We start from the raw sequence: 26,339 nt of genomic DNA, 5'->3' as shown, positions 1-26,339 counted from the left end.
TTCATCTGGACCATTCTTCTAGAGTCCACATAGATGCGTTAACACACAATATTTGTTTTTCTCCTTCTGACTTACTTCACTGTGTCTGACAGTCTCTAGGTCTGTCCACATCTCTACAAATGATTCAGCTCCACTCCTTGTCATGGTGGAGTAATATTCCACTGTGTATACATCTTCTTTATCCATTCCCATGTCAATGGACCGCTAGGCTGCTTCTGAGTCCTGGCCATTACAAATAGTGCTGCAATGAACATTGGCGTGCATATGGTTTTTGAATTATGGTTTTCTCAGGGTATATGCCCCATAGTGGAGTTTCTGGGTCACATGGTAGTTTTATTTTTAGTTTTTTAAAGAACCTCGATACTGTTCTCCCTAGTCATTGTATCAGTTTACATTCCCACCAGCAGTGACAGAGGGTTCCCTTCTCTCCAGACCCTCTCCAGCATTTATTATTTGTAGATTTTTTGAGGACAGCCATTCCGACCCGTGTTTTGGTTTGCATTTCTCTGATAATTAGTGATGTGCCTCTTGGTCCTCTGTATGTTTTCCTTGGAGAACGGTCTGTTCAGGTCTTCAGTCCGTTTCGTTGTTCTTTTCCAGGCTATGTCTGCCACTCACACCCAGATAGGGCTTCCCGGGGGACTCACCGTTAAGGAGCCCACCTGCCAGTGCACTAGACACGGGCTCGCTCCCCGGGCCGGGCAGATCCCCTGAAGGGAACGGCAGCCCACTCCAGCATCCTTGCTGCGGTATCCCACGGACAGAGAAGCCTGGCCGGCTGCAGGTCATGGGGTCACAAAGAGCTGGACAGGCCTTAGCAACTAAGCAACAACAAGAAGCACAGCGGGCCACGACGCGACACTGGCGTCATCTCAGCAGCAAGGTTGCAATGTGGACACCGGTAGCTAAGTCTGTTGTGAAATTGAATTAAGAGCCTCCTACCTCACATCGCCTCCTCCGAGTACTAGGCATATGTTTATTCTGTTGTAGAAGGGCACTGGATGGCCTGGACCCCAGAGAAGTTCTTGCCGTTTCCTTTGGCTTCTCGGAAGTGTTCTCCCTCAGACCTGCCTGATGGAAGCGTCCTTGTTCAGATGAGGGCTGGCGAAATTGGACTTCAGGGTGGGGCCTGCCCATTCCAGAAAGACCAATCATGTGATTTAGGTGGGAGTTCTCTGTTATCTGCTAACCTGGAGACTGCCTTCAGCCACAAAGGCAATCAGTCAATTCTATTATGAATGAAGCCCCTATTAGTAATGAAGCCCCAGTATAAACTCTGGATACCAGAGGAGCTTCCTTGGTTGACCTGCCCTAGTTGGCAACTCTCCATGGGAACTGTCACACCCAGGGTTGGGAGGTCCACGTCTGGAGATTTCCAGGCTGCGCCCTTGTTGTTCAGTCGCTAAGTCAGGTCTGACTCTTTCTGTGACCCCATGGATTGTGGCCTGCCAGGCTCCTCTGTCCATGGAATTGCCCAGCAAGAATACTGGACACTTCTCCGGAGGATCCTTCAGACCCAGGGACTGAACCTGCAGCTAAGTGTCTCTTGCATTTTACCACTGAGACACCAGGGAAGCCCAGACTTCACCCTATGTACAACTTCTCTTGGCTGACCCTCATAAAGCATCATCATGAGTGTAACAGCTCTTACTGAGCTCTCTGAGTCCTTCTAGCAAGTAATCAAACCTGAGGGTGGCTTGGGAACCCCTCCTCCAAACATTCAGTTGATGTCAGAAGTCTTGGAGACTCAAAGCGGCAGTTTTGCTAATTCTGGGCAATGAATTAAGAAGAAAAACTCAAGATCAATTCCTTTGTTTCTGAGCTCTCTAGTATTTCTAAGAATAACTTCAAAAAAGTAAAGCACATAAGTGGACAAAAAATATGTGCCTTTTGCAAACTAAAACCCTAACAAAATGTCACCTCGCACCCACAGCGGAGGCTGTAATTAAAAAGACGGATAAAAACAAGTCTCGGTGAAGATGCGGAGAAACTGGTATCCTCATACACTGCTGGTAGGGACTGTAAAATTGGGCAGCTGCTTTGGAAAATGCTCTGGCGGTTCTGGTTGAACAGTTATTGTAAGATCCAGCAATTCCACTCCTAGGTATACAACCAAGAGAAATGAAGAACTTCTGCAGGGATACTCACAGCAGCGTTGTTCCTAACAGTCCCGAAGCAGAAGCAACCTAATGTCCATCAGCTGATGAATGGATAACTGAAATATGGTTTCTCCACACAACGGAATTTGGTCATAAAAAACACGAATTACTGATACACTGAACCACATGGAAGAACCTTGAAAACGTTATGCTGACTGAAAGAAGGCAGCTGCAACACGCTGCCTATTCCATAATGCCACTCATATGAAATATCCAGAATAGGTAAATTCACGGAGACAGAAAGATTAGCGCTTACTTAGAGCCCGAGGGGCTGGGAGGGAATGGGGAGTGACTGTTGCCGCGTAGGGATTTGTGTGTGTGCTTTCGGGCGCAGCTAAATGACGGTGGTGATACTCGCACAACTCTGACTATATAACGCACGTTAAACAGGAGCATTATACGGTTAGGCGATTAGATCTCAATGAAGCGTTTGGCTTTCTTAAACCCTGCCCTAGTAAAAGGTGAACTCTGAACTCAAGGAAGCTGAATGACCTGAGCGATTCTAGAACTCCCTGTCTAGGCCTTCCCGGTCCTCGGCAAGCAAAAGTGCGCTGTGACCCCTTTCTAAGCACGAAAGAAAATACGAAATGGAGCCCGGGATTCGCGGGCCTGATGCCGGGCCTCCCGCGCTGGAGCGACGCCGGGAGGTCCGGACCGGCGCGTAGACAGCCCCGGGCCGCCGCCTCCGACACGGGGGAGGTCCGGCGCCCGGCCCCGCGGCCCTAAGGAGGCCCCACCTCCCCGGCGGAGGGTGCTGGGCCGGTCTGGGCGCCGGGGACGTGGGGAGCCCAGGGTACTCCCGCCTCCGCGCCCCGCCCCGCGCACGGAGCCGACGCCCGCCAGCTCCGCCACCGGCCGCGCCCGGGGCCAAACACAAGCTAAGGCTCCGCCCCCTACCCGCCCCTGCCCCGCCTCGCCCAGGCCCCGCCTCGCCCAGGCCCCGCCTCGCCCAGGCCCCGCCTCGCCCAGGCCCCGCCTCGCCCAGGCCCCGCCTCGCCCAGGCCCCGCCTCGCCCAGGCCCCGCCTCACCCAGGCCCCGCCTCACCCAGGCCCCGCCTCACCCAGGCCCCGCCCCACGCGCCGCCGAGAGCCCACCTCGACCTGTTTCGCCGCCGGCCACGCCCGGCGCCAAACACGGGCTTAGGCCCCGCCCCGTCCCCGCCCCACGCGCCGCCGTACCCCGGCCCCGCCCCGCCCCGACGACGCCCCCAGCCCCGCCCGCGCGCCGCCGAGCCCCGCCCCGCCCCGGCCCGGCCCCGCCGCGCGTGACCGCCGAGCCTGCGCCGAGCTGCGCCCGGGCCGCCGGCCGCGCGATGCTGCTGCTGGCCGCCGCGTCGCTCGTGGCCTTCGTGCTGCTGCTCTACATGGTGTCCCCGCTCATCAGCCCCAAGCCCCTCGCCCTGTCCGGGGCGCACGTAGTGGTGAGTGGCCCCCGAGGCCGCGGCGGCGCCGTCCCCGGAGCGCGGGCCCCGGAGCGCGGGCCCCAGGCCGCCCCGCCGCCCCGCGCCGTCTCCTCCGCGGCCTCTGCTCCCCCGGGGCCGGCGCGGGCTCGGGGGGCGCGCGTCCGCGCCCGGGGCATCTCCGGGGTCAGAGGGTTTGGGGGTTTTTGTGCTCGGGCTCCCCGATGAGTCCGCCGAGGGGCAGAGAGGCTGCGGGACTCCGCCGGGACCCCGCGGTCGCTGGCGGCCCGCGCGCGGCGCGCGGCCCTGGCCGGGGCCCGGGGCTCCGCCGGGGCGGCCCCCTGGATGGCGGCTTGCGCAAGTGACAGCGCGCAGAGTCTCTCCGGCGGAGCGGCAGCCCTCGCCAGCGGCGTTGGGGCCCTTCTGCCCCGTCTGCAAGGCCTGTCCCTGCTGGACTCGGCCTGGGGTCGGCGGGTGCCGCCCCGGTGCAGAGTCAGACGGTTGAGCCAGAGAACCTGGCTTGTGCGTTGGGAATGAAGGGGTCTGTGGGTTGGTTTGTTTCTTACCAGAAACTCCTGTCTTCGACGATCCCTTTTCTGCAGGTAGACCACCTCACTTAAACAGAAAGCCTTCTTTTCTGCGCCCAGTATGCTGCCATTTACTGTGGCTTTCTGGGCCCTTTTCTTACCTGAATTTTTTTACAAGCCCGAGGCACGTAGAGACGGGAGCTTATGAGTAAGAAAAGTTAGTTACTAAGCAGTTATCGCAAATCCTCCTGGTGTGGGAGGTGACATTTGGTGTCCTGGCTAAGATCGGGCATCGCTGAGATGAGATGGAATGGGATGGTCGTTGCTTTTAGCGTGCCTGACGTCCCGCGGAGAGTTTGTGATGGAAACATATATTTTGTTTAATTTCTCTCGTCAAACTATTCAGTGTACTTCCACCTCCTGCCATCCCTGATGCAGGAGAGAGATAAGGAGGTGGCTTGCTAGTTCATTAGCAGGGACGAGAGGAGCAAAATTTCACAGTCATGTTACCTTCTGAAGGGGTCACATCTGCAAGAGAGCTTATGCCTCAAAAACTGTGGCTTTAAAACTTGGGTTTTTTAGCAGTGATGTTTGCAGAGCATACCTTGTAGTGTCTGTAAGGGACTCTCACTAAATGGTGACTCTGGTCCTACCAGCCCCATCTTGCTTCTGCAGGCCGTGGATAAGATAACGAACATGTCTGCTGGGGTAGGTCCCACAGAAGTTCTTACTCTCACCGTCTCATTTGGCTGTGCCACTGTAAATAATGTGAGGACGACATGAATAGTTGACATGATGTCACCATCTGTCTTCTTTTTTTAATGACATAAAAAGAGTAAAACTGTAATTGTTTTCCTTGAGTTTTGTTAGGACCAGACCCAGTCGTGTCAGGAAGGGGGCCAGTGTTCAGAATGTCTTGCTGATGGGGAAGCATGAGCAGGCTTAGGTCAGAGCTAGTTATTCGTTTGTTTTCAAAACAATTCTGATTGACCAGTGTTAGCTCTTTAATTACAGTGGTAAAGCTGTGCAGCACGTCTTACACAGTGTGTGTGTGTGTACACGCGCACGTGCAAACACTTGGTCACTCAGTCGTGTCCCACTCTTTGTGACCCCCTGGACTGTAGCCCACCAGGCTCCTCTGTCCACGGGATTCCCCAGCAAGAATACTGGAGTGGGGTGCCATTTCCTTCTCCAGAGGATCTTCCCGACCCAGAGATCGAACCCAGGTCTCCTGCCTCGCAGGCAGACTCTTTACCATCTGAGCCACCAGGGAACCCCTCTTACACAGTATACACTTATTTAAATCAGCTGTTTTTTAAACAAAACTGTTAAACTGATTTGGTGAGAACTAGAAAATCAAACCCACCCTTTTGGAGAGATGGATGGAGAAGCTGTTCTGACTGCACAGCGCCCTCTCTTGCCCTTGATAAGAGGTGTGTGGTGCAATGGAAGAGATACTAACATTTAAAACAGTAGTGGCAAAGAACAGTCAGAGCGAGTGATAAAGAAGGGCATTAAACTGTTACCTTTAGGGTCTCATGTCTCAAGTCACCAATGGTCAGGCAACTCAGTGCATATTTACGGTTTTCTCAGCCATTAAGAAAATCTCTTAAGCTTTCTTATACCACTCAAGGGTAGCGTAGCCTGGATTGACTTACGCCTGTTCTTAGGTACCTTCTGTGAATTAGCTGGCTTGGACTGGAAGGTCAGTTTCCCATGAACCATGACTCAGAAGCTGAAGTCTTATTCTTGTTTTTATGGACAAGTCTTATAAAATTACACCCTGCTCTTTGCTGTGCAGCAGTTTGACACAGCTTGCTTGCCTGTTTCAGTCTAGAAACAGGACGGTAACAATCATAGTGTCTACAGAGCACTTGAGAGCATATACATTTTCTCAGTCACCTCATCACTTCAACTTCCATGTAGTCATGGAATAACAGGGAGTTTACTTACAGGCTTTTTTGGCTTTTTTTTTTTTTTTTTCATGGAAATGGCATTGTACGCCACTTTGCAAATTAATGGTAGGCAAGTACTTATTTAGCAACTGTTTATGCAGAGTATTGTGCTAGGAATGAGGATGGTAGCTCAGACTTGACCCTCCTCCTCAGCGAACTTGGAGCCTGACCTGGAAGCTCAGGCAGGCGCAGAAGGAGCTGCAGAAGGTGCGAAAGTGGTGGAGAGGACGGAGCCCGGAAGGCTTCCTGGAGGAGGAGTTGCTGGGACCCGCCTCTGCAGGTTCCGTGGGGTTTGGAAATGCAGGTGTGTGGGAGATGCTAGGTGAAGGGACCTGTAGGCAGCAGTGACAGCCAGGGACGTTTTTAATGATCTTGCTAATTGGAATGATAAATAATAAGCCAAAACCACCTGTGAAATATATATAGTTTAAATATTTATCTACATTGACTCAATGGACATGAGTTAAAGCAAACTCAGGGAGATGGTGAAGGACAGGGAAGCCTGGCATGCTGCAGTTCATGGGATCGCAAAGAGTCGGACACAACTGAGCAACCGAACCACCACATTTATTTGCATGGATGGTCTGGGTCTTCATTGCGGCAGCCACATTGTTGCCTTGTGGCAGGTGAACCCTTAGTTGCAGCAGGTGGGGTCCAGTTCTCTGACCAGGGGTAGAGCCCAGGCCCCTTGCGCTGGGAGTCTTAGCTGCTGGACCCCCGGGGAAGCCCCCCTACAACATATTTCATAGCAAAGAGCTCTTCAGAGGTGACTCTGAGGCGGGATAGCAGATGTACCTTAACAGTAACTGGTAGATAATTGGTTAATTAACCCAAAGAAATCCCGTCATTAGTGAGAAGCTGAGGCTCAGGAGAAACTGGGGTGTTGCATGGAGATAGGTACATTGTGTAGGAAGGAGTCTTGATGACCTTTAAAGTCATGAGATGCGATCAGAGATACTCTTTACAGCAAGATTTATATCTAACAATAAAATATTCAGAACAATCTAGATGTCTGACTATAGGGGAATGTTAACTAAGTTTTGATATAGCTATCTAAGGCAATATTGTGTGTCCTTTTAGTTTTTCGACTATACATTTTTTTTTTTAAAGGTAGAATACACAAATGTGTGAGGGCAGATCCCTGTCTGACTCGTCTCTTCCTCGTTCACCTGCTCCCCTGACCTGTGTTATGTAATGTGTGTAGGAAAAATGAATAGAAAGACAATGTTACATTTGTATCATTAAGTTAAGTATATTTTGAGTCCTTTCTATATGCCAGGCATTATACTGAGGGCTGGGAGTACCGTGTGTGTGTTAGTCGCTCAGTCGTGTCCAACTCTTTGCGACCCCATGGACTGTAGCCTGCCACACTCCTCTGCAGGAGGAGAATTTTGCAGGCAAGAAGACTGGCATGGGTTGCCATTTCCTTCTCCAGGGGATCTTCCTGACCCAGGGATCGACCCCAAGTCTCCTGCATTGTAGGCAGAGTCTTTACCATCTGAGCCACTAGGGAAGCCCAGGATATAGTGGGGAGCCAAATGGAATTGGTACTTTTAGGGAGAAGGCGACAGCGCCCACTCCAGCGCTCTTGCCTGGAGAATCCCAGGGACAGCGGAGCCTGGTGGGCCGCAGTCCATGGGGTCGCTGAGAGTTGGACACGACTCAGTGACTTCACTTTCACTTTTCACTTTCATGCATTGGAGAAGGCAATGGCACCCCACTCTAGTGTTCTTGCCTGGAGAATCCCAGGGACGGCGGAGCCTGTGGGGTCTCACAGAGTGGGACACGACTGAAGCGACTTAGCAGCAGCAGCAGCAGGGAGTCTGTGGAGTGGCAATGGGAGAGATGATTGGGAATCTGATCGTCACACAGGTAAATGCGCGGCTGTGTGGCTGTGGAGTGATGGAAAAGCAAGGGGAGAGAGGCTGCCATGCTGAAAAGCGGGCTGGGGCAGGGAGGCGGCGCCGAGGGCAGCCTGTGAGGCTTTCCCAAGGTTGTGATCATTTGAGCTGAGATTGACTGGGTGAATAGATGCCAGTTAGATGAAAAGAGGGGAGGAGAGCGTTTCTGGCGGGGAAATAGAATGTGCAAAGGCCCAGTGGCTGGAGAAGGCATGACTGGGAGCCAGCCAGTATGCTGAGCTGTGGACGGTGAAGACGAGAATCGTGCCAGAAGAAAAGCTTCACTGCTTAGTGTTTCTACATGATCATGTATTACTTTATAATAAGCAGTCACTTAAAAGATCATAAGATATAGGCTGGTGATTATTCTTTTCATCTCCTGTAGAACTGGTCATTCATAGAAGATATATAGAAAGACAGTGTTCATTTGGATTTGGACGCAAAGCCAAAGTAATGTGTTTATTTTATTTTTTAATTTATTGAAGTACGGTTGATTTACAGTGTGTTAATTTCTGTGGTATAGCAAAGTGATTCAGTTATATATTGTATATAATATATACATATACGTCCTTTTTCGTAACGGTTTACCACAGGTGGGATGTGATTCCCTGTGCTGTGCAGTAGGCCCTTCTTGCTCATTCATTTTGCGCATAGTAGCTCGCATCTGTTAAACCCGAACGCCGAGTCCGTTCCTGCCCCCGCCCCGCCGCCACCCTGGAACCGCAAGCCTGTTCTCTGCGTCTGTGGGTCTGTTCCATAGACAGGCTCATTTGTGTCATGTATCAGATTCTACGTACAGCGGCATCATGCGATGCTGATACTTGTCTTTCCTGTGTCGCTTACTTCACTTGGTGCGGTAGCCTCTGGGCCCATCGGTGTCGCTGCAAACAGCACTCTCTTAGAGCCGGGTGGCGTTGCGCCCCAGTCCACGCGTGCGCGCACCCGTCCAGTGCGTCCGCAGGGCTTATCGGTTCGCCGGCGTTTAGGTGGTTTGCGCGTCGCGGCTGTTGTGACTGGTGCTGCCGTGAACATAGGGGTACACGGATCTTTTCGGATTATCAGACTGAAATGAGACTCATCAGCTAGATGTATAGGGCTCTTTCCCCGCAGTGGACTCAGAAATACATTACAGGTGTGCACAGTTCAGCACTGGAAACAGCCACACCCGCACGCCCTGCTGGTCTTAAACGCCGTTCATTCGGTCTGGGATGACGATGCTACAGCAGCTGAAGATTTAGTTCCTGTAGGTTAGATTTTGGAGCCCATCATAGTTGTTTTATTTGTTTGCGTTGGGTCTCAGTTGCGAGGCGCAGGCTTCGTTGTCCCGGGGCGTTTGGGATCTCAGTTCCCCAACCACGGATCAAACTGCCTCCCCTGCCTTGCAAAGCAGATTCTTTTTTTATTGTTATTTACTTACTTTTGATGGAAGGGTGATTGCTTTACAGTATTGTGCTGGCTTCTGCCAAACAGCGTGAGTCAGCCTTAGGGAACCCACTTCCCCGCCCTCTTGACCCCGCCCCCCGTCGGTTGTTCCAGAGCCTGGGTTTGAATTCCCTGCGTCGGATGGCAAATTCCCATTGGTTGTCTATTATCCATATTACATATGGCGGACCACCGGGGAAGCCCCCCGTCATAGGTTTTAAAAATTTCCCGCAGAAGGGAAGTTTCAAGTGCTAAGATCTCTTCCTTTCTGCCTTTAGGTTACAGGAGGCTCTAGTGGCATCGGGAAGTGCATTGCTATCGAGTGCTACAAACAAGGAGCCTTTATAACTCTGGTTGCACGGAATGAGGTAAGTCTTCCGGTTGTGTTTTTAGGTGCTAAGTCAGCATGATGTGAGTCACAGAGGCCGTGGGAGCCTCGCAGTGTTCACCCTCGTCTCCGCTTGGAGCTGTGATTCCTGCGCTGTGCTCAGTGGTGTCTGACTCTTCGAAACCCCGTGGACGGTGGCCCGCCAGGCTCCTCTGTCCATGGGATTCCCCTGGCAGGAATACAGGAGTGGGCTGCCATGCCCTCCTCCAGGGGATCTTCCCGACCCAGGGATCCAACCCAGGTCTCCCGCACTGCATGTGGATTCTTTACCATCTGGCTGGTTATTTGTGTTCCGGGCAAAAACTCCCTGGTTGGAGTCAGGTTAGCTCCACAGATGTTTATTCAGGGCCAGGAACTCTGAGGCAACACTGCAGAGACTGCAGGCCTGGGAGAAGCAGAGACGCAGGTGCCCCCCGGCCGGAGGCAGCCAGCCCCCCGGCCGGAGCCACCGACGGCGGCGGCGCAGGGCGGATCTGAGTCCTGAAAGATGACTGTGGGCGTTCCTCTGTAATTTGCTTCCGACGTAATCGCCATCTGTAGTGAGACCCAGACTGCACAGGGGAGTCTCCCTCCTCCCCAGAGTCCCACAAAGAGGGGTTTTCTGTGCTGCTTCAGCACCAGATCTGGTTCCTTTTCTGCTCAGTGTCTGTTCTCCTTGCCAGAGCCCAAGGTGGGGCGCTCTGTTCTCCCCCATAGTCCCGCATCCTCCTGCTCCCCGGGTGGGGGGACCACGGCAGGCCTTCTGGCTTGGCCTCGAGCTCAGGTCACAGTGGGCGCTCAGAACATCTCTGTTGGCTGAAGACAAGAAGGGAGGATGATGGACCGAGGGGCACATACAGCGCAGCGTCGTCGATGGGGTTTGATTCACCGGTGAACAGGGAGGGCGGCGGGGTGGTAGCTGCCCTGGGGCGGGGGCGGGGGGTGGCCACAGCTGGGCAGTGCCCCCGGGGGATGGCTGGCCACAGGGGTCCCGGGGGACCGCACAGATCAGGCTCTGGGCGCCATCACCTCTTTAAAAGTGAAGAAAGGCAGCATCAGCTCCTTTTATTTGCCCCGGGACTCCTCCAACAGCGCATCTGCTGTGGCAGCGAAACCACCTTCCGCGACTGAAAACCCGGCGGTGATGGAACGGCGTCCTGTGAGATTTGTCCAGTGCTGAGGCTTGACGGAAGACACAGGAGACGGGAGGCAGGGCAGGCCCGGGCTTTCCATGGCTCCTGGCGCTGCTGGGGCTGAACGAGCCTTCCGGCACCGAGAAGGCCTTCACTCTCCAGTGTAATTTTATGCTCTGACTCTGGCAAAGTCAGATGGTGCCCCTCTGTATCAGTAGAATAATATGACTTTATTACAGGCACATTCTTGTTTAGAAAACCTCCACGTCTTTTGAAAGGACTCCCTTCTCCTTTTGTTCGTCTCTGCCGTCATGCTGTATTTAAATTCTAGCGTTTATAGCAGATTGAGGCACTGTAAACTGATCTCCATCTTCTTGAAAATGACTAAGACAAGCACCACTGAGACCTTGGGAGAATCACTCAATTACCGGACAGTTTTGCTTGTCCTCAGAGCATAGGTGTACCTCGTCCATCTCACGAGGGATTTTTACTTTATTTGCTTTTTTGGTGGAGGAAGGGCTCTTTAGATGATCTTGCAGGAAATCACTATGCCGTGAAATCACCACACCCTTCAGTTTGGGAATATGTTTCCTGTCTCCGTAATGACAATGGAAACATTTATGAGAGTTGATGGGAGACCCTTAGCGATCAATACTGATGATTGGGACTTTGAGGTTCGTTAGTTTCTTAAATTGTCTTTCTCTGCAGCGAATGTAAAACCTCACTGTCCCTCAGTCACAGCTCAGCCTACTTCACAGCCGTGTGGTCCGTAACTCTGCACACACAGGTGATGTCCCGTGTGCTCTCTGGCAGTTAATAAATCCTTGTACAAAAACTGCTTTTTCTCTCCTTTTAAACAGACAAGTGGACAAATAGACCATCACCAGAACTAATTGTTCTCTGTTGCTTTCAGGACAAGCTGTTGCAGGCAAAGAAAGAAATCGAAAAACACTCTATTAATGATAAACAGGTAAAGTCACTGTGCTCGTGATGTATTTTCTGCCTAATCAGCACAGGTGTGCAAAGGAAGAGACCATGACTTCATCTGTGAATAGTTTGCTGAAAGCACGCCAACTGATCCTAATTACATTGTTTCTAAAATCGTGAAATTGTTTGAATTATCTTGGATTTCAGGTTATTACCCGAGCAATGCATAAACTCTAACACACACACACACTCACGTGATCCAGTAACAGGATGCTTTCCTAGAAAATGATTTCATTTCAGTTATTTATTCAAATTAACATAAAGGGAAGGTGGTATTAAAAATATTTTTTGATTATGCAATTTTTTGATGAATGCAATGGTATATGTCTTATACAATATATATTTTAGGCTAAAACATAATGATAAATTAATAGCCACACACTCATCACCCAACTTAATAAATGGCATTTTCTGGGGCCCTTGAAATCTCCTCTCTTTGCCCACATCAGCCTTATCCTTCTGTCTCATTCCTAGAGGTAACCCCCAAGTTGATTTTATAGTTTTTTTCTTTTGTTTTTTAGTGTTTTGGCTGTGCCACACTCATGTAGAACTTTAGTTCCCTGACCAGGGATGGACCCCCCGCCCCTGCATTGAAAGTCGCAACCGCCGGACCTCCAGGGAGTTCCCTTCCACTGGTTTTAAATAATTGGACCATGCGTGCACGTCGCCCAAGAAGAGTTTTGCTTCTGCTGCCTTTTGAGCTTCATGGCGTCATTCTTACTTCTATGGCTGTGTCGAGATAGAATTTCACATACTGTTTAGCTCACTGATTTAAGGTGTGCGGTTCAGTGGGTTTTAGCATATCCACAGAGTTGCAGTTATCACCAGATGCAGTTATGGAACACTCTCATCCTCCCGGAAAGGAGGTCCGTGTTCCTTAGCAGTCAGTCCTTGCTCTCTTCCACGCACTCCTGGCCCTGGGACATCGCTAGCCTGAGTTCTCTAAGTTTATGCAACATCATTCTTTGTGTATTCTTCACCTGATATTGTCGTTAAAATCCCTCAGTTGCTGCATGAAGTAATTGTTCTTTTTTTTTTTTTTTGCTGCTGTCGAGAGTTTTCTTGTCTCTATAGACGCTCCTCCATCCATCAGCTCTCTGTCTAGGGTTCTCTAGTCTGTATAGACGGTCCTCCATCCATCAGCTCTCTGTCTAGGGTTTTCTAGTCTGTGTAGACGCTCCTCCATCCATCAGCTCTGTCTAGGGTTCTCTAGTCTGTATAGACGGTCCTCCATCCATCAGCTCTCTGTCTAGGGTTTTCTAGTCTGTGTAGACTCTCCTCCATCCATCAGCTCTCTGTCTAGGGTTTTCTAGTCTGTGTAGACGCTCCTCCATCCATTGGCTCTCTGTCTAGAGTTCTCTAGTCTGTGTAGACGGTCCTCCATCCATCAGCTCTCTGTCTAGGGTTTTCTAGTCTGTGTAGACGGTCCTCCATCCATCAGCTCTCTGTCTAGGGTTTTCTAGTCTGTGTAGACTCTCCTCCATCCATCGGCTCTCTGTCGAGAGTTTTCTTGTCTCTATAGACTGTCCTCCATCCATCGGCTCTCTGTCTAGGGTTTTCTAGTTTTCTAGTCTGTGTAGACTCTCCTCCATCCATCAGCTCTCTGTCTAGGGTTTTCTAGTCTGTGTAGACGCTCCTCCATCCATCGGCTCTCTGTCTAGAGTTCTCTAGTCTGTGTAGACGGTCCTCCATCCATCAGCTCTCTGTCGAGAGTCTCTTGTCTGTGTAGACTCTCCTCCGTCAGCTCTACTGTGGGTGGGTATTTAGGGTGTCTCCATTTTTTCTTTCAGTTTGCTCTCCTTGCTATTGCTAAGGTTTGTCTCTGTGCACGTTGTACAAGGATGGAATATGCCTAGACATGAAACTGTTGAGTGCATGCTTCACCAAAATGGTTACACTCCTGCCAGTAGTGACTCCTTGCCAGTACTTGGTATTAACAGACTTTCTAAGTCTTGCTTTTCTGATGGGTTTTAAATGGTGTTTCACTGTCGTTTCAATCGCCTCATTTTTCCCTCCAGAAATTCATTAGAGAGCTCTGTTGTCTTTTTTGTTGTTAAGTCGCTATGTCATGTCCGACTCTCTGCGACCCCATGGACTGCTGGACTGCAGCTTGCCAGGCTTCCCTGTCCTTATCATCTTCCAGAGTTTGCTCGGACTCATGTCCATTGAGTCGGTGATGTTAAGATGCTAGGGTAGTGGAGCAGAGAGAAGGTTGCGTGTCAGTCGGATAAATCTGCCTCGTCTCTTAAGCAGCTGTGGCGTGACCCTGGGCGCCGCAGCGCGCCTTGGATCAGTTCTCTTTTACTGGCTGTTTGCGTTGTCCTTCCTCTGTGCTCTGTGCTGCAAGCAGATGTCCTCATCCGCCTCTCTGTGTGTGTGTGGGGGGGTGTCCACCTCTCTTTGTGCGTATGTTGGGGGTTTCTCTAGTTCTGGGGCCTCTGTCTCTGCCCCCTTCTCTGAAGCCCGCAGACACTGGAAAGCACTAGCTCGGCGGGTCCCCCGGCGTCGCTGCTTCAGCTTGGTGGGTCCCCCCAGTTTCGTTGCTTTGTTTTCCTGTCCCTGTGAGCTCTGGTAGAGAAGGGCATCGTCTAGAACACGGATCTGGAGCGTCCTGGTGAAGGCCAGTCTCGCTGACGCCGCGGCCGCTCCCTCTCCCCCTGGTTAGCCCTGCTCTTCACCCGGCAGAAGCCTCAGGCCGTGTGAATAGTCCTTGACTTGCACGTCCAGGAAGGGGAAGGTCCTCAGGGCTGGGGCGTGCATGAGGGGCCAGGGCGGCCTCCCGTCCCAGAGCTGGTGCGTCTCTGCGTAGCATAAGCAGGGCCCTGGCAACGTTTTTTCCCCGGTAGTTTGTTAACAGTTTTCCCCCCCTGCCAAAAATTGCCCGTGTATGCAGGCTGAGTTGCTTCAGCCGTGTCCGACTCTGTGCAGCCCACCAGGCTCCCCCGTCCCTGGGATTCTCCAGGCAAGAACACTGGAGCGGGTTGCCGTGCCCTCCTCCAGGGGGTCTTCCAGACCCAGGGATCCAACCCCCGTCTCCCGCATCCCCTGCCTTGTGGGCGGTGTCTTTCGCCGCTGAACCCCTGGAAGAGCTGCCCGCCCATCCCCCATCTGCCTCCTAGTTGCATCGTCAGCAGCTTCGACCCTGGAATTGGAGCATCCAAACTGGGCTCCTTATCTGCTGGAAAGAATTGCCTTTAATTTTTAAAGACAGTTCTTTTAAAGCCCTGCATTTAAAGCTTTGATCATTTTTTTCTCTTTCTAACAGGTGGTGCTTTGTATATCAGTTGATGTATCTCAAGACTATAGCCAAGTAGAGAACGTCATAAAACAAGTAAGAGGTTGGGTCAGTTGAAGGTAACCCACTCGCCTTTTGATCGGCCCTTGCCGGTTTGATGTGTGGCCTGCAGGTGGCACACCTTCCCTGTAGGTCTAACCGTTTCATGGACTTTGCTCATCAGCTTGATTGGCTGCTCACGGGCCCTTTGTTTCTCTCCCTTGACGCCCATTGGGTGAACTTCCAGGCGCAGGAGAAGCTGGGCCCGGTGGACGTGCTTGTGAACTGTGCCGGAACGTCGCTTGCAGGGAAATTCGAAGATCTTGAAGTCAGTGCTTTTGAAGTGAGTAAAAATTTGTTTATTTTCTCACTGTGGTAGCCCATACACTAAAAGGGAGAGCTGCTGCTGCTGCTGAGTCGCTCAGTCGTGTCCGACTCTGTGCGACCCCATAGACGGCAGCCCACCAGGCTCCCCCGTCCCTGGGATTCTCCAGGCAAGAGCACTGGAGTGGGCTGCCATTGCCTTCTCCAGTGCATGGAAGTGAAAAGGGAAAGTGAAGTCGCTCAGTCGTGCCCGACTCTTCGGGACCCCATGGATTGCAGCCCACCGGGCTCCTCTGTCCAGGCAAGAGCAGTGGAGTGGGCTGCCACTTCCTTCTCCAGTGCATGGAAGTGAAAAGTGAAAGTGAAGTCGCTCAGTCGTGTCCGACTCTTCGGGACCCCATGGACTGCGGCCCACCAGGCTCCCCCGTCCAGGCAAGAGCACTGGAGTGGGGTGGAGGGAGAACTAGCTTATGGCTAAAAGCTTTATGAATGAAATAGGTGAAATGCATTCCAGCTTAACAGAAGCTTCAGCAAACTAGAGGAAGGCTGGACAGGGTTTTAGTCCCAGTGACCATCCAGCCTTAGAAGTTTACGCAAACCGCTGGACCTTGGCTTCCTCAGCTGTAAGATGGGAATGCAACCTCCAGCCTGACACAGATTAGTATTGACTTACTGAGGTCATATTATCAATAGAGCTCTTTGTAAGCCAAGAGACGCTGGATTGTCTTGTCAAGTATCCGTGTTTTTAACAATGAAAACCCAAAGAAGCTGGAGAGCAGACTCTGGCATTCTCAAGCCCAGAGAGGAAGGCAGCACGCCACAGCGTGTCATGACTTTGAAGCGTCGGCTGCAGGAGCGCACAGCAGCCTTGAAGTCCTTCCGTGCACAGCGTGCTCTTCTTCACTTGCTGTCGCGTCAGCTGTCTCTCTCTTCCTGGTCTCTAGAGCCTTCATGGTGGTGATGGGCTTTGAGTGATCTTCTCAGTGAAGTTAGAGTGCACCCGCTGTTATGGAAGAGGAGCCTCCCAGAGCAGCAGTTCGGACGTCCTGCTCTGACAGGCTGGGGGAAAGCACTGTGAGCTCTGCGATTTCAAGTCAAGCTGGGCAAGGCCAGCACAGGCAGACGCAGGGTGCTGCCTTAGCTGGGATTCTGGTATTGTAAGGCTTCTTTATCGGCTCAGCAGTAAAGATAGCTGTTGGGTCAGGACTTCCTGGTGTCCAGTGGTTACGACTCTGCCTTCTGAGGCAGGGGCTGTGGGTTCGATCCCTGGTCTGGGATCTAACATTCTACATGCCACTCAGCACAGCCAAAGGGGAGGGGAATCAAGAGATAGATGTCTTGACCTATATGCCTTTATCTCTAGGTACTGACAGGGAGATTTTGAAGATTATGTCAACGGCTGTGTAAAGAATTAGTTGGAGGAAGTCGCTGTAGTCTAGGCATGAACGGATGAGGGGAAAGACTTCAGAGGTGGCCGGTGAGAGAGAAGTGTGAGTTGTGTGCCTGTGTGTGGAAGATGATATGAAAGGAGGTCGGCAGACTCCTCAGTCGACCGTGGACGGTGAAGAGGACCAGTGTGCAAGGGGCTGTGTGGCTGCAGCACGTGAACGCAGAGCTGTGCAGCCGGGCGCCGGGGAGCAGGGTCTGTGCAGGGCAGAGGGGGAGGGCCCCCGCATCTGTGTCTAACGGAGGCCTGGAGCTCAGAGCCAGAGATGTGTGGGGGTCATGACTGAGCAAGAGGAGCAGGAGCTAAGCACATGAGACCAGGTGACTGCGGGCCTGCCCTGGCAGTCCTGGTCAAGGCTCCGTGCTCCTGCCGCAGGGCTTGCGAGTTCAAGCCCACCAGGGGACGAAGATGCTGCCTGCCTTGTGGTGTGGCGTTAAAAAAAAAGTTCAGGCAGCTGCAGGTGGTGTCAGTGGCAAGGAGAAAATATGTAACGGGTGAGATGAAGGAAGAAATAAAACGCACGTATAGAATATGAAGTATGTGGCAATATTTTAAAAATGCATGAATCTAATCCTTTTAAAACACTCATTTATTCTCAGCCTGGCTCCCATCACACTGTCTCCTTCCTCTGTCTCTCTCACTTTGCTTGAAAAAGCAGTCACAGTCCATTTCTTTTGCACCCCCCCTGCCGAGCCCCTCACCATCTCCACACCAGCACCCACCCTGCCCAGTCCTGCACCATCTCCCTGCCCAGACCTGCACCATCTCCACACCAGCACCATCTCCCTGCCCAGCCCCGCACCATCTCCCCGCCCAGCCCCGCACCATCTCCACACCAGCACCCACCCTGCCCAGTCCCGCACCATCTCCCTGACCAGACCTGCACCATCTCCACACCAGTACCTCCCCCTGCCCAGCCCCGCACCATCTCCACACCAGCACCCACCCTGCCCAGTCCCGCACCATCTCCCTGCCCAGACCTGCACCATCTCCACACCAGCACCCACCCTGCCCAGCCCCACACCATCTCCTCGCCCAGACCTGCACCATCTCCACACTAGCACCCCCCCTGCCCAGCCCCGCACCATCTCCTCGCCCAGCCCCACACCATCTCCACACCAGCACCCGCCCTGCCCAGCCCCGCACCATCTCCACACCAGCACCTCCCCCTGCCCAGCCCCGCACCATCTCCACACCAGCACCCACCCTGCCCAGCCCCGCACCATCTCCACACCAGCACCCGCCCTGCCCAGCCCCGCACCGTCTCTCTGCCCAGCCCCACACCATCTCCACACCAGCACCCGCCCTGCCCAGCCCCGCACCATCTCCACACCAGCACCCGCCCTGCCCAGCCCCGCACCATCTCCCTGCCCAGCCCCGCACCATCTCTCTACCCAGCCCCGCACCGTCTCCACACCAGCACCTCTGCACTTGGACCGCTCGTCACTCTGTCCCAGCAGTGGTGTCGTGCGTGAGGCGCATGGGCTCAGGCACTTTACACCACGTGGGATCTTAATTCCCTGAGCAGGGATCAAACCCACGTCCCTGCATCGCAAGGCGGGTTCTTAACCATTGGAACACCAGGGAAGCCCCAGTTCGTCTTGATTGGGATTTTGCACTGACATCATAGATACATGTGAGGGAAACTGACATCTTAACGATATTTGGTCTTCTGACCCATATAACCCGAGAAGGCGACGGCATCCCGCTCCAGCACTCTTGCCTGGAAGATCCCATGGACGGAAGAGCATGGTGGGCCACAGTCCATGGGGTCGCTAAGAGTCGGACACAACTGAGTGACTTCACTTTCACTTCTCACTTTCATGCATTGGAGAAGGAAATGGCAACCCACTCCAGTGTTCTTGCCTGGAGAATCCCAGGGAGTGGGGAGCCTGGTGGGCTGCCGTCTATGGGGTCGCACAGAGTTGGACACGACTGAAGCGACTTAGCAGCAGCAGCAACGTATATAACATATATCTCCATTTATTTAAGTTTTTAAACGAAATCATCTGTCGTGTTTCATAATTTTCAGTGTGTGGAGCTTGCATGTTGTTTTTCAGTATTTTATATTTTTTGATGTTTGTGTAAGTGGTTTTTATATTTCAATTTCTTGAGTTTTTGTTGCTCATGTAGAAAAAACTACAATTGATTTTTGTGTATCGATCGTGCAGTGTTGCTGAACTCAACTATTAATTCTAGTGTTCACTGGACTTTCTACAGCCAAGATCATGTCATCTGCAAGTCTTAGGTCTCCCACTGCCATCTAGATACGCGTATTCCGTGGGCTGGAACTTGCAGTGCCATGCTGACTAGAGGTGGCCAAAGTAGGCGTTTCTCGCTCCTGACTTTAGGGAGGAAGCAGTTGCCTTTCACTCCTAAGCCTGATGTCAGCTGTAGCTTTGTTTGTTTATTTTTGGTAGACACCCTTTTTTGAGTTTAGCAGTTTATCCTAATTTGCTGAGAGTTTTTTTGTGGAATGGATGTTTAATTTTGTCAGGCGCTCTTTCTGCTTCTACTGGGCTGATCGAGTCCTTTTCACCATCAAATAGTGAGTTAATGTGGTGAATCACACTGATTAGTTTCCAGATGTTTCCAGCCTTGTGTTCCTGAGATAAGCCTCCTTTGGTCAGGATGTGTTATCCCTTCTATGTTCTTGAGGGATATTAGCTGTAGCGTTTTGTAATGTTACTTTTTGGTTTTGTGTTACTTTTTGGCCTCATAACATCAGTAGAGGAATGGTCCGTCCTTTTCAGTTTTCTGGAAGAATTTGTGTAGGATTGATTTATTTTCCTTGAATACTTGGTAGAATTCACCAGTGAAACCTGAGATTTTCTTTGTGGGAAGGTTTTAACTTTAATTTCTTTAATAGATGTAGTGTGTGCCTGCTAAGTTGCTTCAGTCGCATCTGACTCTTCACGACCCTACGGACTGGAGCCTGCCAGGCTCCTCTGTCCATGGGCTTCTCCCGGCAGGAATACTGGAGTGGGCTCCCATGCCCTCCTCCCGGGATCTTCCCGGCCCAGGGATGGAACCGCGTCCCCTGGTCTCCTGCCTTGCGGGCGGGCGCTTCCCCTCTAGCGCCACCTGGAGGCTCCCCTGATAGCTCAGCAGGACACGCAGGAGGCCTGGGTTCCACCTGGGAGCCTCTGTTATTGTTTCTGTTTTATATTGTACATGGTGATAGACCTAGTTTTTCATAAGACTTTTTAATGTAGAAGCATTGTGATAGTGTCATGAGACTTTCAGGTTGAACATTTTAAAGGTTTAAGAGTTCCCAGGACGAGGGGAAAGGAGACCCTTGGTACCTGTGCCTGTCCTCCCCGGCACGAGAACCCACATGCACTGCGTGGTTGCTGCGGTGGGGCGGGGAGGGCGCGTGCCTTCTGCTTCCTCCCTCAGTCCTTGCCGCAGGCCTGTGAGATCACACTGTGTGAACCCACTTTTCGCGGAGGAATTATGTAGAGTGTCCGGCTTTTTCATCAAATAGGCGTGAATGGTGGAGCCCAGCCCCGCAGTCCACGCTCTTAACCCCTGTCCTGGCCTGTCTGTCACTTAGAACTAACAGGGCAGGAACTATTTAGAAGCTCTTTGCTCAGACTGTCTCTCAAAAGGATTACCTGCACCGTGCAGTGTACTTTTCCTAAGGAGAAGACTAATTTTGTCCAGGCTTCAGCAAAGACCTGAGTGCTGTCGTGAGAGCGTGAGGTTAGAGTGAAACCGGAGATTGAAATAGGCTCTCACAGGCGGACACGGGAGGGGGTGAACTGGGAGGTTGAGACTGACGTTCACCGCGCCGCCCTGCGTAAACAGGGGGTGGCAGGCTGTGGGCCAGGCAGTGAGCTCGGCGCTCTGTGATGACCCAGAGGGGCGGGGTGTGCTTTTGCACGGAGCGGATTCCCTCTCTTGTACAGTAGAAACTAGCGACATTGTGAAGCAACTGTATGGCAGCAAAGAAGAGGGAGAGAGAAAGAAAAGAAATGGGCCCCCAGCGGGGAGCCCTGTGTGTCACAGTCACTTCTGGGACCCTTTAGTTCCGGTTTGTTCAGCAGCTCCGCTGAGCGCCCGGTGACCCAGGCTCCGGCTTGGGGCGGGCGCCCGCGGGGCGCACCAGTGACCCAGGCTCCGGCTCGGGGTGGGTGCCCGTGGGGCGCACTCGTGATCCGGGCTCTGGCTCGGGGTGGGTGCCCTTGGGGCGCACCGGTGATCCGGGCTCTGGTTCGGGGGCGGGGCCGGCCCCGGTGGGGGGCGCACCGGTGACCCGGGCTCCGGCTCGGGGCGGGCGCCCGTGGGGCGCACCGGTGATCCGGGCTCCGGCTCGGGGCGGGCGCCCGTGGGGCGCACCGGTGACCCGGGCTCCGGCTCGGGGGGGCGGGGGGCGCACCGGTGATCCGGGCTCCGGCTCGGGGTGGGCGCCCGTGGGGCGCACCGGTGACCCGGGCTCCGGCTCGGGGTGGGCGCCCGCGGGGCGCACCGGTGACCCGGGCTCCGGCTCGGGGTGGGTGCCCGCGGGGCGCACCGGTGACCCGGGCTCCGGCTCGGGGTGGGTGCCCGTGGGGCGCACCGGTGACCTGGGGCGGGTACCCGAAGGGTGCGCCGGTGACTCGGGGCGGCGTACCCCAGGGGCGCGGGCGCACGGGTGACCCGGGGCAGGTGCCTGTTGTGTGCGCCCTGCTCAGGCTCCAGGCCTCTTTGTTCCCTGCAGAGGCTGATGAGCGTCAACTACCTGGGCAGCGTGTACCCCAGCCGGGCGGTGATCACCACCATGAAGGAGCGCCGCGTGGGCAGGGTCGTCTTCGTGTCCTCCCAGGCCGGGCAGCTGGGCCTCTTTGGTTACACAGCGTACTCTTCATCTAAGTTTGCCATCAGGGGACTGGCAGAGGCTTTGCAGATGGAGGTAAGAGCGTCCTTCACTTTTACGTTGTTCCTTTCAGCCTAGGGGAACATGGTCCCCTTTCAGCTCGGTTCAATCACTCAGTTGTGTCCAACTCTTTGCAGCCCCATGGACGTGAGTTTGAGTAAGCTCTGGGAGTTGGTGATGGACAGGGAGGCCTGGCGTGCTGCAGTCCATGGGGTCGCAAAGAGTCAGACATGACTGAGCAACTGAACCTAACTTAGCAGTACCAACATCTTCATAGTATTATGGGCAGACGGCAGAGCTCTTGTGTTTCAGACATCTGCAACAGAGAGAGTATCACTCTAAAGCGAGTCATAGGAATGTTTGGGTCCCCGTGCACAGGAAGGCTGTGTCTCTGCTGTGCTGTGCCGTGCCGTGTGCAAGAACATTGAAAGAAACAGTGAACAGTCTCAACTTAAAAGTACTGTGTTGCTCAAAAATGTTAACCATCTTCTGAGCCTTCAGTGAGCCCTTAGTAGTAACATCAAAGGTCACTGATCTCAGATCACCGTAACAGATACAGTCATGACGAAATGCTTGAAATACTGGGAGAATTACCAAAATGTGTCACAGAGTCATGAAGTGAGCAACTGCTGTTGGAAATCTGATGCCGGTAGACTTGCTCAGTGCGAGGTTGCCACAGACATTCATCGGGTAAAACATGCAGTGTCTGTGGATGAGTGTGAGTCACTCCAGTCGTGTGTGACTCTGTGTGACCCCGTGGACTGTAGCCTGCCAGGCTCCTCTGTCCACGGGAGTCTCCAGGCAAGAACGCTGGAGGGGGTTGCCGTGCCCTCCTCCCGGGGATCGTCCTGACTCAGGGATCGACCCCTCGTGTCTAATACCTCCTGCATTGGCAGGTAGGTTGTTTACCACCTGGGAAGCTCAAACCTGCAATTAGTAAAAAAAGCAGTGTCTACAAAGTGCAGTGAAGTAAAATGCGATAAAATAACTGAGTCAGGCTTCCTCGGTTTCCCAGTGGTTGAGACTCCAAGCTCCCACTGCAGGCAACACGGGTTCAGTCCCTGGTTGGGGAAGTTCCACATGCTTCACAATGCAGCCAAAAAGTAAACAAGAAAGATGCACCTTAATTAAAAAAAATAATAATAAATAGATAATTTTAAAGATCCCCGTAAGCCGTGACTGTATTGACCTGATACCATGTGGGGATGCTTAAGGGTAACCAGATACTTTATCCCCTTCTTTGTCATTGTTCTTTAACATTCTTTAAAGATGTTCCTTTAATGAGAAGATCCTTCCTTTATGCATGTGTATTCAGGTGTTCAGTTGTGTCTGACTCTTTGCGACCCTGTGGACTATAGCCCGCCAGGCTCTGCTGTCCATGGGGATTTCCCAGGCAGGAATGCTGGGGCGGGTGGCCGTTTCCTCCTCCAGGGGGTCTTCCCGACCCAGGGATCAAACTCGCATCTCCTGTATCTCCTGCGTTGGCAGGCAGATTCTCTGCCACTGAGCCACCTGAAAGGAAAGGAAACTGAAGTCACTCAGTCACGTCTGACTCTCTGCGACCCCATGGACTGCAGCCTACCAGGCTCCTCTGTCCATGGGATTTTCCAGGCAATAGTACTGGAGTGGGTTGCCATTTCTTTCTCCAGGGGATCTTCCCGACCCAGGGATCAAACCCAGGTCTCCAGCATTGTAGACAGACGCCTTACCATCTAAGCCACCAGGGAAGTCCTGACTAATAGAATGCGGATGTGTGTGAGGGAAGAGCTACTGTGTAGGTCTCAGTTTTTAGACAAATCATTTAACTTGATCTCATCATCCTTGTTGGTAAAAATGAGAATAAGACTTGGACTAAAAATTGCACTTGGCTCTCCTGATACTTACGGTTTAATACCCTAAAGAAAGACTGATGAGTGGGCGTGGTCACGAATCTGCATGGTTACTGAGGGTGTCGTGGCAGGAGGGTGCTTGGGGTCAGCGTCCAGTCGGCGCCTGCCAGGTGTGTGCAGCTCCGTCCTCCTCTGCGCTGCTGCCACCAGGGGTGCTTAGGGAGCACCGCGTGGCCCTTTCCCAAACCGTGTACTTTAAGGTGAAATTCCTTCTAATTCTATATATAGTTGCCCTTGAACGTCACGGATTTGAACTGCACGGGTCCACTTGTGAATGGCTTTCTTCCAGTAAAGATGGTAGAGCCACCTGACCTGAGGGTGGTTGGACCCTCTGATGCTGCACCGTGGGTGTGGTGGGCGCCTTGGAAAGCTAAATGCGGATTTTAAAATGTGGTCACGCAGGGAGTCAGTGCCTTTGACCTCCATGTTGTTCAGGGGTCAGCTGTGTACTGAAATGTAACACTACCTCATGATGTTAAAAGCCCAGAAGAAAATTAACTGTGGCCGTTTCTCTTACTGGAGAAGGAAATCCACTCCAGTATGCTCGCCTGAGAAATCCCATGGACAGAGGAGCCGGGCGGGCTGCAGTCCGTGGGGTCGCAAAGAGCCGAACACGACTTAGCGACTGAGCAGCAGCAACCCGCTCACAGTGAGTGTGGCTTCAGGCTCTCATTTCATGGTTCAGAGTAGGAGTGGGCACTTTTTTATTTTTCCCCCCAAAGCACCAGAGTGAATATTTTAGCCTTTGAGGGCTAGATGGTGCCTGTTGCGACTGCTCAGATCTCTCACGATAGCAGGAGAGCAGCCTTGTGAGCGGTTTAAATAAACAGGTGCTAATGTGTGCCAGTAAGTCTTTATTCGTGGAAACAGGTAAAGGGCCAGATTTGGTCCTCAGGCCGCAGCTGGCCAACCTCTGATTCAGAAGCCTGCAGAGAGCCCTGGGTGGTGCTGAGCAGAGTGCCACACCGCCCTAACACTGGAGGAGCTCGTGTGACGCAGACACGTCCTGGGCCAGTGAGAGTCCCCACCGGCCTCTTTGGGACCAGCACTCTGTGCTCATCTCGTCCCGCAGGAGTCGGCCGCAGATTTCACTGTCATTGACGTCCTTGATACGCTTAGTTGATAACAGGTCTCTGTAACATATGCTTAGCCAGCGGGGCACATATGGCTGTGAAATTTCCAACAAGAACACCAGTAATTTCTTTTGTAGCTTTCACTTCGATACATCCCTCTGTGAATAACCACCTTTTATAACAGTTTCCCGAAATAGATGAGGCAGATGGCCTTGTGTAGCTTTCTAGGTAATAAAGCTGAGTTTTCCAAAATTCTGTCCAGTTGCCGAAAGCTGCATCATGACTTTGTAACAGAAATAGTAGCAAAGTCTGTGCCTTTTGGTCCTGCCTTCCCGCTCCCTGTCTGTGCTATGATGTGTCTGTAATTTAGGTCAGGGTTGCCTCAGCTCTTCCCTTTGGCCTCAGAAACACAGCAGAAGGCACGTTTTGGGATTGAAAGGCATGTACGACAGCTTTCTGTCCCTAAGCCTGTCTCGTAGAAGGACTCCAGGAGTCACTCAGGGCACATGTTTGGTCTGCGCGGCCTGTTTCCCTTTTGGGTGGAAGGAAGATGCTAATAAATAAGAGGGAAGAGACCGGAGCTGCCCTTCTGGGCGAGTCCCCGAAGCCTCTCAGTGACATGTGTGATTCACAGGCTGCAAGTGGCCAGTCTGGGCTTGCCAAGTGGCTTAACTTTGCTCCATATTTGGACTCTATTAAAATAAAATGTCCTCATGTAAGCAAAAGCTGAAATCAACATGTCCCATGGAAAATAGAGTTGAGGGGAAGTAAGTTCAGTCATCAGGATCGAGCATGTTCATAGCAGAACTGCCGCTGATGCACTTGTTTCCTCACCAGCTGGCACTGCTCTGTTCTTGTTGGTCTGTTTAGCCAAGGTGGTTTGTGTTTTTTGTGAATGAAACGTTCTGTACTTAAGACTCTAAGTGCCTGTGATCGTTGTTTCTGGTTTAATGAGCTCTTCAGTCTTCCTCCACCACACTCTTGCTCCCTAGACGAGAGCTGGATCTAGAAATGCTCTATGTGCAAGGACTAAATTGGAAGATGCTCTGTTGGCATTTTTGGCTTCCTTTTCTAAACCCAGTCTTTTAGGTATAAAGACATCACTTGAAGACGTTAGAAGTTGTTCTTTTAGGAAAGCAGGCTTTGGCGGTGGGAGCGTAGCCAAAGATACGGCGGCAGAGACCAAATAAAAGAACCCTAGGTGCCCGCTTTGCACATCCCTGCTCCCGATCACCCCCACCCCCTCCCTCACCTTTTCCTGCTCGGAAAGAAGCTGAAGCTGAGGTTCTGAGCTTCACGGTCAGCAGCTCTAATGCTTCCTCCAGCTCCTCGGTCTTCGTCTTCCCTTTTCTTCTTTAATGGTTGGTTGTTACTTTGTTTGGCTGTGGCGGTTCTTAGTTGTGGCACAAGGGCTCTCTGGTTGGGACCCGCAGGCTCAGTGGTTGCAGCTCAGGCTCATTGCCCCGCGGCACAAGGGATCGCAGTTGCCCGAGCAGGGATGGGCCTGAGACCCTGCGCTGGAGGCAGGGTCTTCACCCCGGACCCCCAGGAAGCTCCTCCCTGCTCTCTGCCCCCTTGTCTTTGCTTTGATGGGATGAGGAACAGCACGCCTTTAGGTGAAAT

General features: G+C 52.5%; 1 protein-coding gene across 2 annotated transcripts in view; it reads left to right on the top strand.

The window, feature by feature from the left end:
• KDSR (3-ketodihydrosphingosine reductase) overlaps positions 3,381–26,339 on the top strand; it is a 40,673-nt gene continuing 17,714 nt past the window's right edge. Inside the window, exons 1-6 of one of the 2 annotated variants that reach the window (XM_018039374.1) lie at positions 3,381–3,580; positions 9,643–9,732; positions 11,778–11,834; positions 15,117–15,182; positions 15,373–15,468; positions 21,599–21,790. In XM_018039374.1, the coding sequence (XP_017894863.1) occupies positions 3,473–3,580; positions 9,643–9,732; positions 11,778–11,834; positions 15,117–15,182; positions 15,373–15,468; positions 21,599–21,790 (609 nt within the window). In that variant the 5' untranslated portion in view covers positions 3,381–3,472. The remainder of the gene's footprint in view (positions 3,581–9,642; positions 9,733–11,777; positions 11,835–15,116; positions 15,183–15,372; positions 15,469–21,598; positions 21,791–26,339) is intronic. The other variant, XM_018039375.1, reaches the window with a different exon arrangement.

This window comes from Capra hircus, chromosome 24 (genome assembly GCF_001704415.2).
Source record: "Capra hircus breed San Clemente chromosome 24, ASM170441v1, whole genome shotgun sequence".
NCBI lineage: Eukaryota > Metazoa > Chordata > Mammalia > Artiodactyla > Bovidae > Capra > Capra hircus.
This window is presented reverse-complemented; position numbering and strand designations above follow the sequence as displayed.